At 36.6% G+C, this 12,147-nt stretch overlaps 1 protein-coding gene across 4 annotated transcripts in view; it reads left to right on the forward strand.

Annotated features, from left to right (window-relative positions):
* The window catches only part of ints6l (integrator complex subunit 6 like), a 31,371-nt gene that overhangs the window by 2,338 nt on the left and 16,886 nt on the right, over positions 1-12,147 (forward strand). For 3 of the 4 annotated variants that reach the window (XM_048175920.1, XM_048175922.1, XM_048175919.1), the window contains 2 exons: positions 9,959-10,108; positions 12,036-12,125. In XM_048175920.1, the coding sequence (XP_048031877.1) occupies positions 9,959-10,108; positions 12,036-12,125 (240 nt within the window). Of the gene's footprint in view, positions 1-9,758; positions 9,795-9,958; positions 10,109-12,035; positions 12,126-12,147 lie in introns of those variants that run through there. The other variant, XM_048175921.1, reaches the window with a different exon arrangement.

Raw genomic sequence — 12,147 nt, forward strand, 5'->3', positions numbered from 1 at the left:
ATCGGGTCGGGCGGCCTCCCGGTGACGAAAACGACTAATTTTTGTTAAAATATCCGCAGACCCGGAGCAGCGCAGCCTCTGAACATGGCGGACATTTTGCTTTTGTGTTGGGAATGCTCTCGAGCGCTGAGATGGAGGCGGAGAGATTTATTATCCACTGTGACGTAGTGCATGACGCGTGCACGGGCCAACTCGGCCGGGATTGGACAAGCATCCTGCCCTGTGGCTCGTGCCCTCCTCTTGCATTCTGATTGGCCACTAGAGCCTGAACAAATCAACACGATTTGATTTGTGCAACAGCCATCAATAAGCAAATGAGGAGATGCTGTGCAGTTTTGCATTGCTCTTTACAAGAGAGAGAGAGAGAGAGAGAGAGAGAGAGAGAGAGAGAGACGCTTTTGAGTTGCCCTTGAAAACAAGCATAAACTTCCTTCCCTCTCCACTCGCAAGTGCATTCACCTCCTTCCCATTCATATTTCAAATTCCCAAACACCAAACAGGTGAAAGGTTATTAAGTATGCTGTGCGCCAAGTGCTTGTTACATTTAGCCACTGAATCTTTAAAGTTTACTCAAACATCAGATATTCCTATACAAAGCATGCTTATGCTTACTTTTAAACCAACATAAGGCATTAGTGACTTGCATCACATAAGAGATAATTTTGCACAACAGATGGCAAGCATGTAATCTGAAATACTAACAACTAGGAAATAAGTGCTTCCTGTGCAAATTCAAGCAAATGCTACTAGTGCAGGAAAATTAGTACAGATACAGATACAAGGAAGCATTTTGCTATTTTCATATAGGGGAAGTTGGTTCCACCATTTGGGGATAAGCTAAAGGAGGGTCAAGTTGTCGGTGTGGTGGACGGTCTGTGTGTACGCAAACAAATCTCTTTATTCAGAATACTAATAAAATGTCATGGTCATCATGAGCAGGATATCTTGGAGTCGTACTTGCTAAATGAATTATGTAATCATTCTAAGACACAAGGGCATGAATAGACTTGCATGTATTACATTCAGAGGCATCATGCACATAATTTTTTGAGAAGGCAACAATGACAGTTCTGGCACTTAAACTGTGAGTCATGATAGTCTAGTGGTGTAATTTTGTAGTACGCATAGGGGCCAGATTCAAATCCTGATATAATTTCACAAGTTCACACTTACATATAATCAGATAGAGTAAAGGTTATGAGTATTTGGCGTGCTGTCTGAGGGGAGGGCGGAATTTGGCCTCAACCCCCCCTCCCCTCCCCATCCCAGGCTGGGATAGGGATAGTTAGGAGTGAGGAGATGGGGTGGTGGAGGGATGCTGGAAAACTGTAGTGGGACAGAGGTAAGTCTGCTGCTAGGCTATATATACCTCCTCCCGTGCTAATTTGGTTGATTATCTGAATGTGCTCCTCCTGAACTTTGTTAATAAAACATCATATCAGTTTTTTATGACGAACTAAGCAAATTTGCAACTGAACTCAACTCCCAGTGCATTTTCACATGGAAAATAGCAGAACTGACCTTTTAATAACACTATTTGTTTGGGTTTCAAAAAGATTATTATTATTATATAAAAAACATTATAATAAAACTATTATTATGTAATAAAACTTAAGCTCTCACTGTTAAATTGCTGCAGTGACCTAGTTATATACTTTTGATTTATGAACCAAAGTGAGAACATGCATTATTAACGCCTTTGCTCTCACTATTCCAGAATATTAAAAGTCTTGCATTTATTCACTCAAACAAATGATTTTAAACCAATGCATTTTGTGAATCAGAGGCTGTAGTACTTTAGGTTCCCTAATACACTTCAGAGTTCAACCAAGTTATTTTCATTTAAATGTATACATTTGTCATTAAATGCTAAATCTCTTTGGTTGTGTTGACATTAATATTTTGTCAAAACAAAAAAACACCAGTAAGTAAAAACTCCTTGGTTCGGCAAAATTCACCAAAATGCGACATAGTGCATGCTTAAAACCCACACATCCGTCAGTCCAATAAGCAAAAAAAACCACTTAATCAGTTTTCAGACCTTTCTCACCCCCAAATTCAGCCATCATCATCTGTTTATAGACTGCTGTGCCAGTTCTCCTATATTGGATATGGGAATTGTGGTTACGCGGTCACTTTGCACAGCCTAATTTCAAAATATCCTCCACTTTTTCTCCCAGCCTGGACTTGAATCGAGTTCTGCACATGTACATGTGACGTGGTGCTCTCTGGGCTCCTGTCTTCTTTGTTTGTGGTTTGACATTGACAATGAAAGTAGCTTTGCGCTTTAGCAGTTCATTAGTATGGACTATCTGGCAAGTAGCCAGTCACTCTCTTGGGGGGTTTTCTTACTCCAATGCTTGTCATGCAGTTTTCCCACCCTGTTTCAGTTTATCCAAGATAATCTGAGGCTGACTTCCAAGTGACACTTAACTCTTTAACTAAAGTAAGTATTTCCTGCTTATAGCCGGGTAATAAGCACTAATGATTTACGTATATGGCATGTTTTAGCCGCTTGGATGATGAGATTGTGAATGTGCAAGTGGCAAATACTTGGCATCGTTATCTTACTATGTCTTTGTTTGAGATGCTAAAGTGTTATGAGATGTTATAACCGCTCTCTTACATAAGCTCTTAGCCCTCTCTGAGCTATTCGTAGCCAGCTTGTTCCTCCTGTTTAAAGAAAAAAAATACTTCTCATCCAAGCAGTGCCTCTTCAGAATTAGCGGCCAGGCTTACCCATTTCTCGACAAGAATACACTGGGCAAATACCAGCCTAGCGAGAATCTGGCCTCTGTGTCTGACAGAGTGCCTTTTTTATTTCCTGTCAATTATTCATGAGATTTTCAGCATCTAAACAGTGAAGAGCTCCAGTGAGCCTCCAGTCCTCACAAAGCTCTCTTTTCCTGTTTGTGTGCCTCTCTTGTTGTCTGAGCCCTGGCCAAGCAGAACATTATTCTTAGCTTTGCCTATTTTCTGAAGTTGACACAGTTTTTGCCCTTTGCAATTTTCTTAATCGATTGCTGCTTAGATTGCTTATCATTAAAGCAAAAGGTTAAAGAAGGAAATACATTTGTTTTGTTGTAAACTTTGTGTTGTTTCTGTCTTTAGCCAATGGAGGAAAAATGCAAAATGCATATAACTGTGCTTGTGGTTTACTCCATGAGGTCCTGGAAAACATGTTATTTTTCTTTGATACAAACAATGCAAACACTGTTGTTGTGTATGCTGTTCAAAATTAAAGGAATAGTTCACCTAAAAATGAAAAATTTGCAATCATTTACTCACCTGTCGTAAAACCATAACGTTTTTTGTTCATCTTCTAAACACGAATGAAGATATTTTTAATACTCTCACCATTTTGGTACATCCATTTAAGTCCACACACTTTTAAACTTCATTGGATTTTGATCGTCACGCAAGCATCTGATTACCATATTTGATGAGCTTGATTTATATTGATTACAATGTCTTTTTGTACTTTTTAATTTGTGAGGGTTTTGGTTGTGTGGACTTGCATGGACAAAAATTATTAGAGAATATAAAAAATATCTTCATTTGTGTTCTGAAGATAAACAAAAGACTTGGTGGTTTGGAGTGACAAGAGGGCGAGTAATTGATGACTGAATTTTAGTTTTTTTAGGTGTACTATCCCTTTAAGACAAAGTGTATTTGGACATTTGTGGTTAGTGGATCATGTTCATAGTTAATGTGATGAATTACACCTGTGGTTCCTCTGATAGGACTCCTGTGTGAACTTAAAGAGAACTGACTTCATGCATCCACTAAAATGACCCAGTTGGTTAAAAGTAAATGCAAAAATAAGTATGAAAAATTAAGTTCAAAAAAACTTCAGCATCATTTGTTTGCAGATCTTGATGTTTGAAATTTTATTTTGTAATTTTAAGTGTGACTTAAATGTCCAATTATCTTTCATAGTCATTGTACATTTACATACATAATACACATCAAATACTGTGGTGTAGCCTAGAAATATCTAGTCTGTGAGTCTGGAGGCCTTATCATTCTGCCATGTTTATCCTTTAGACTGCCTCATGCTTTATCTTGCTCTGAATCTTGCTCTTCGTTCTTCATGACAGATAGGCAGACCAAATATTTCTTTAGAAATCCACGTTGCTTCTCCTATTTAAAAGGGGACCTATTATACAAAATTCACTTTACATGGTGTTTGAACATAAATGTGTGTTGGAAGTGTTTGTACACCCAACCACCCTATAATGATAAAAGTACACCCACTCCTTTTTAAAAAAAAAAAAAAACTTCAACAGTATCATAGAACAAGCTGTTTTCATTGTTTGAGCAATGTGACGTCACATTGTACAGGCCCCGCCCACGACTGCTGACGGACTCTGCTGTATTAGCATAGACCCCGCCCTGAGCAATTTGTGCACTGTCCGCCATTGTCTAGACGTATGTAGCGACAAGAATGTCTCGTAAGCGATTGATGTGTTTTGTCGTTGGATGTAAGAGTGAACATAACAGTCTTTATTTACTCTCAACATCTGAGCCGCCGAAGATGCAGTGAATTAGTTTTGTTTTTGAAAGGAATGCGCCACAGATCTAATATACACATGCAATTTTTATCCCTGCTGTTTCACAGACATAACTGACTGTGTTTGTGAACTTTGTGTGTTTGACATAAACTTGTGTGTATTTAACACTTTAAACACAATAAGACATGAAAGAGAAGTTAGTTTAATACTCACGAGACGTGCCGTCTGACAGCCAGCTTTCTTTGAGCGTGCTTTAGATGTTTGCGCTCAGAAAACGCCAAATTAGAAGTTTGCAATTGAAACCAATCAAAACCAAGCAGATGTTTTGTTAGTATTTGGCACAGTATCTGGCAGAGTATGCATGAAAACAGCATGTTTTTGCATGCGCTCAGAAATGTGTATTTACAATATGGTATAATAAATTATCTGTGAGGTATTTTGAGCTGAAAGTTCACAGACTCATTCTGAGGACACCTGGGACTTATATTACATCTTGAAAAAAGGGGCATAATAGGTCCCCTTTAAAACTAATTCACAACAGATACTGTAACTGACATATATTTACACATTTTTTTTGCTTTGGGTCATTGCATGCAGCTGATAAAGGATGGAGATTACCAAGAAAAATCTTGTGCCAAGTTAGGATGTTGCTCACGTATACTCAAATTCAAAATGGAGATCTATTTGAGCTTGTCATGAGCATGATGGTCCTTCTGATCAGCTCTTTGGCTGGTTCACTAGCTCTCATTCCATTAGAGTGACAATTTTAGTTCCTGCCTGGCCTTTATCATTACACATGACAAGCACCACCCTTCAGACCACAGACGTGTCCCTCCTGCAAAACTGGGTGGATGTGTGTAACCAAGCTTAATGGTTATCCATGATCAGTTCAACCTTTAGGCAGTAGTAGAGATTAACACCCGGGACAAGGCAACCTGATCCTGGAATAATACTCAGGCCATAAGGGCATTCGCTTAACCCGTGTGAATCCACCCTGGGTTGTCACGTGCCCTTTCTGTTGTGATGATTCCTCCTCAGATCACAAGAGCTGTATTTATACAGTGACTGCTAGTTTCCTTAGAACATGAGCTTAACAGAGAATGAGTCCTTATCTATTAGTTTATGTAAAACTGCTCATTTGTCTTGCCACCTGTCCTACGTTTGAAGAGGAAAGACAGTGTCAGGTTTTATAGTACACTAATTCTGAGAGCAGAAAAATACATTATATGCTTTCTGTAACTAACAACAGCTTTATGTTTATCTAGCATTATTACTTTCTCCATTCTGCTCTGGAGGGAAATATGTGGGCGAATCTCACAAAACCTCTCAAGATGATACCCGGGTCATATTTCACCTCAAAAATTAAAAGAAAAAATAAGAAATTGTATTTTTTTATAGTTTAAAGCAAAATGGGGACCATATAGGTTTTTATTTTGTGTGTGTGTGTGTGACAATCTTTCATGACAATATGCATATTTTCCTCCTAAAATCTTATTACTGTGGAAAAAAATGTTTTATTTATATTGTTAAGTATTTATACATCATATAATTATTTGTTGTGATGCCTTCATGTATATATAGATTCTCACCACTGAGTAAATAATGTCAAAAGCAATAATGAGCAAATAGGGCACATGTGATTAACTGACATAAAAACAATGTCACAATGTAAAAAAAAAAAAAAAATTCTTAATTTTATTTAAATAATATATTAAACAAAGTCCCTTTAAGACAAGTCATTTCATTTGATGGCCATCTTTGAAACGCCTCTCGGGCATTCAAGTGCAGCTCCTATCTCTTTTTAATGGGGAAACGTAAAATTCTTCAAAGCTGTTTGTCAAGCTGTTGATTAAATTTTATATTTGAAAGCACCAATGAAATCCAACAACAACTGTCTCATAAAGTTTGTTTCTAAAAGTTTGAATCATGAAAAAATGGCATTTTCAGGCTAGATCAAGCTAATCGGCATGCACTGTCCTTAGTGCGAGTTTCTATAGAAAGCGCGCGCCTGACTGTTTCTATTGGAACCATAGCGGGCAGCTGCAGTGACGCCATTAATTTACCAATCAGCGATTGGCTCTTATTTAGAAGGCGGGACTTATTCCGCCATATTTTGCGTTGCACTTTCTCCCATTCATTAAAATAAGAGTGCAATATCTTTCTATATATAAAGTCTTTGGTTCAAATATGATCTGTATAAAATGTAATAATATATTATTTAAACTGTAAAGTATTTATACATCACAGACATTTTAGTATTTGATCTACTGCCTTCAAAGTATTCTTATTTAATAAAAAAAAAATGTATCACAGTAATGCAAACAACAATGAAAATCACCACTGAAAATAAATAAAAATCCCAAATATAAAAATGAAACCTGGTGCATTACAGTACTTTTCTTTATATAAAATCCAATTGCTGTTTTTTTTTCCTTTTAATTTTGGGGTGAAATATGATCTGGATATGCTTTTGTGAGATTTACTCGTATATGGATTACATTGTTTGTTCTTTCCTCTGTTGGATCGCCGTCAGGTTGTCATTCTTTAAAGAAGGGTTTGAGTGTACATTTCCTCTGTTAAAGCTGCAATTAGGGTATTATCCTTTTTCCTGGCTTATTCAGTGTTCACATTCCTTATTCTCTCCCATCTTCTTCTGCCTTGCTGGACAAGCGTGTGATTAAAGGAGAGTCTGATTGCAGTCACACTTCTTCAGAGCCAATAAATTGTTAATGCGGAAGGAAAGAAAGACGGATGGGGAAAAAAATAGAATTACTCTGTTGCTTGAATTATTGAGTGCCAGTTAGAAGAGCTACTGCTTGAACGGTTTCTTTTTTTTTTGTTCCATACATGGATAGAGACATACACTGTCCAGCCCCTACTGACAAATCTCTGGCTGCTTTGTTCTTTAGTGCTTCCCAATGCACATAAATCTACACACACACACACACATCTGAAGCTCAACCACCTCGGGATATGACCTGTTAAGTCTTCTCTCCCTCGTGGGGATTTACAATGTATGCATGTTTATGTAATGTGTTGATTTATTCGCACTGAGTAAATTTATGTGGAGCAGGAATCATTTTGTAAGAGCAGATTTGGTGAACTGTTCACCTCGGTTCTTTTCTCAGCATCTGAACTCATTATATTATTGTTGTTGTTTTTCGTTTTGGGTGAGCAGTAAAGTAATGACTATTCTTCTGCTGGGAGGGGTAATGTGGGTCAGGGACAGACACACACTAATGTCTTTTGAAGATAGTAAAACAAGTCAAGCCTTATGTAGCAGATCTGTGTGGCTTCTTACCAGGCTGCCTACACGTACACATGTACTAGTACAAGCGGACACAAACATTGTCATGTGTTTTTTTTGGGTCTTGACTGTCTGACTGTCTGACACCATTCTTTGCTATCTCTCTCAGCTGACGTTTAAGTAGTGTAGTTGAGGTTGACGTGTGCTTAGGCCAGCTGATCATATGTGAATTACACAACATTATGTAGCCTAATAGGTGCTTAATTTTGCTAGGCGAAAGTCTGAGAAAAGCTACAGGTGATTGACACATAGTAGGATGGAAACTTCTTGTTTAATGTGTAATAGTTTGCATAGGATTTGATCATGTTTCTAATAATACATATAGAGAGGCCTAAAAGGTAGTTTGTCACATTACCAAAGTCCCTTTCAAGGAAAGTCTGTTCACTCGGCCGCCATATTTGCAACGCCTCCGGGCAGCTATATATTTGAATGGGGGAATCCTGAAATCTCAAAAACTGCTTGGCGAACTCACAATTAAAATTTCAAATCAGCTACAAAACCTGACATGAGCTGTTCCGTAAATGTTGTTTCTTATGCTCAAATAGCGTCAAGCTAGATGAGCCAATGCGCATGTGCAGTCCTATGTGTGATCTCGGGTTTCTAACTACAGCTGCAGTGATGCAATGACTTTATCAATCAGCGATTGGCTCTTTTACTTAGAAGGCGGGACCTCTTCCACCATATTGCTTGTTGCAGTTTCTCCCATTCCTAATAGGAGTGAACCGTCTTTCTATATCTATAGTGTTTGACATCACTAACATGTTCCAGTAACTTTTGACAACTTAAAAAAAAGTCCAAATATTATTTGGTCTTGATTTAGAACTGTAGTTCAATATTTATATTCTTATATTCTCATCATTTAAAACCTTCTGTTTGTGAAATGTCTGTGCTTTTGCTACCCGGATTGATATTTTGTTACTTTTAATTGTGATTAAAGTTTTCAAATACAGTACCATTCAAAAGTTTGGGGTCAGATTGTTTTTTTAAGAAGTTAGACTAATACTTTTATTTAGCAAGACGTGACAGTAAATACATTTATAATGTTACAAAACATTTCTATTTCAAATAAATGCTGTTCATTTGAACTTTATATTCATTAAAAAAGAATGTATCACTGTTTCCACAAACATATTAAGCAGCACAACTGTTTTCAACATTAATAATAATTTCTAGATTTTTAAATTACATTTTTAAGTAATTTTATTATTTTCAATTGTAATAATATTTTACAATAGTAATGTTTTACTGTATTTTTCATCAAATAAATGCAGCCTTGGTGAGCCTAAGAGACTTCTTTCAGAAACATCTTATCGACCCCAAACTTTTTAAAGGGTTAGTTCACCCAAAAATTAAAATTCTGTTTTATTTATTACTTACCCTCATGCCGTTCCACACCCGTAAGACCTTCGTTGATCTTCAGAACACAAATTAAGTTATTTTAGTTGAAATCCGATGGCTCCGTATTAATATTAATATTATAAAGCGACGAGAATATTTTTGGAGCGCCAAAAAAACAAAATAAGGACTTATTTAGTGATGGCCGATTTCAAAACACTGCTTCATGAAGCATTGGAGCATAAATGAATCCGTGTGTCGAATCATGATTCAGATCGCGTGTCAAACTGCCAACGGATGAAATCACGTGACTTTGGCGCTCCGAACAGCAGATTCGATACACTGATTCAGCTGTGTTCCGATGCTTCCTGAAGCATTGTTTTGAAATCGGTCATCACTAAATAAGTCGTTATTTAGGTTTTTTGGCGCTCCAAAAATATTCTCGTCGTTTTATAATATTAATATTGAACCACTCTACTCACATGAACCGATTTAAATATGATTTAGTACCTTTATGGATCTTGAGAGAGGAAGTGTCCATTGCTGGAGGCCTCATCACGAAGTCATCGGATTTCAAAATATCTTAATTTGTGTTCTGAAGATTAACGAAAGTCTTACGGGTGTGGAACGGCATGAGGGTAAGTTATAAATGACAGAATTTTCATTTTTGGGTGAACTAACCCTTTTACGGTAGTGTACATTTAGGGTTTAAATGTATATAAATGTCTGAATGTTTAATATTCCTAATGTTATATGGAAATATTTTTTACATAATCTGTGTGTTTGTTTCTGTACATGGTAGGCGGGTTGGAAAGAGAATCATGCCACATTCATGAGTGAGCTGAAGAACCTGCAGGCATCTGGGCTGACTACATTGGGTCACGCTCTCCGCGCTGCCTTCGACCTGCTCAATCTCAACAGACTAGTCTCTGGCATCGACAACTATGGTCAGGTAAAAATTATATCTCCCTTCAGTATTCAGAAGGCCAAAACAATCTTTATTCAGTGAAGAACAAATTACTCCTGGGTATTCTGCATGCAGCATAATAAGAACTGTCTCCTCACATAACAAGAATACTAACCATCACAGACATTTAAAAAGAACACAATATTCAGATCAATAAATGTTTTAACATAATTTAACTCTGTTCCCATCCAGCCTTGAATGTTTTGTTATTTCTTTGAAGTGAACAAATACATTATATATGTAATATGTAATTATTCAGTGCGTGTACCAACATGTTCCTTCACTGGAAAGTAGCTGGAAAGAAGCCATTACACAAAAATAACCATTTCACAGCACGTCTAAAGTGTTCCAGAAGGCATGAGAGTGACCCAGCTAACATATGGGAAAATGTTCTGTAGTCCAAAGCTTTAAACCTGATGCTGCCCACTGCTTTAAGCAGCACCATCCGTTCAGCGAGGCTTTGTAGTGGAGATGCTTTCATCAGCAGTAACAGGGGGCCTCTTTACTCCGGAGGAGGATGTAGCGACATGCAGAGATTACAGAGCCAATTTTGTATCACCTTACGAGTATCACCTTAATTTAATTTGATGTGTGTGGGTTTTTCATATAAAATCAAGCATTTAACTGGATTATTTGTACTACAGAATATTCAGATGCTTTATATGCACACATTAAGACCATGCTGGATTACCTAAAATAGGAGACATGCATTTTGAGATAAAACCCTCAGGCAGTGTGTTAATCTACATGCTGAGTTTGTACTGCGTGAGGGTGAGTAACTGAGTGCTGACCCCTGCAGTATGGACAGAGAGAATGCATGTTGTATTCACTCAACGTTTACTGTGTAAACTACAATTGGCAACATCTGTCAGTTTAAGTGTTATTACCTAATTTCATTGAACTGTGTTGGAATTAAGTTAAACCTGGAAACAAAAAGGAAGTTTTAGGATTTTGAAACATTTAAAACAAAGATAAGTTCTGACATAAACTTCAAATTAACGCACTGAAATGCCATTTTTTAGTTAATCGTTTCACTTACACCACTGTTCAAATTTTTTGAGGTTAGTAAGATTTTATTAAAGAAATTAATGTCTTTTTTTTTTTCATCAAGGAAGCATTAAATTGACTAAAAGTGTAAAGACATTTTATAATGTTACAAAGGATTTTGGTAACAACATGGTCTCATTTGTTAACAGTTAATGCATTAGCTAACATGAAAAATGTATGTTTACAGCATTTATTAACCTTTGTTAATGTTAGTTAATAAAAAATGTTATTGTTTATTGTTTATGTTCACAATGCATTAACTAGCGTTAACAGACTCAACTTTTTAGTAAATGTTGAATTTAAGATGTTTTAAGATTTAAAAAATATTTTCATCCTTAGTCCATGTTAATTGATGTTTTTAATGTAAAGTGTTACCAAGATGGCATAAATAATGTTGTTTTTATCTTTCTATTCATCAAAGAATCCTGTAAAAATTAGCACTATTTGCACAAAAATATTCAGCAATGTTTTCAACAATGTTAATAATAAGATATGTTTCTTGAGCATCAAATCAGCATATGAGAATGATTTCTGAAGAATCATGTGACACTGAAGACTGGATTAATGATGCTGAAAAGCTTTGCCATCACAGGAACACATTTTAAAATAAATTAATATGCAAAACAGATATTTTAAATTGTAATAATATTTCACAATATTACTGATGATCCCCACAGCCATGCATAGGACAAGAAGTTTGAAAAATGGATATATGTTTTAAATCAGATTACAAGCATTTTCAGATTTTTGGACCTCAATGCTTATTATGAGATTTTAGCATTTTATAGAAGATCTCAGAAATAAGAACCCCAAATTCTCTTTTTCTTTGCGTTTTTTTTTAAAGAAATGATGTCCTCTCTTCTAGGGTCGGAACCCGTTCTTTCTGGAGCCATCGGTCATTATTACGATTACAGATGGTAACAAATTGACGCACAGCTCTGGGGTGGCTGAAGAGGTGAGGGACAATTACTCTTAAC

This window comes from Megalobrama amblycephala, linkage group LG23 (genome assembly GCF_018812025.1).
Source record: "Megalobrama amblycephala isolate DHTTF-2021 linkage group LG23, ASM1881202v1, whole genome shotgun sequence".
NCBI lineage: Eukaryota > Metazoa > Chordata > Actinopteri > Cypriniformes > Xenocyprididae > Megalobrama > Megalobrama amblycephala.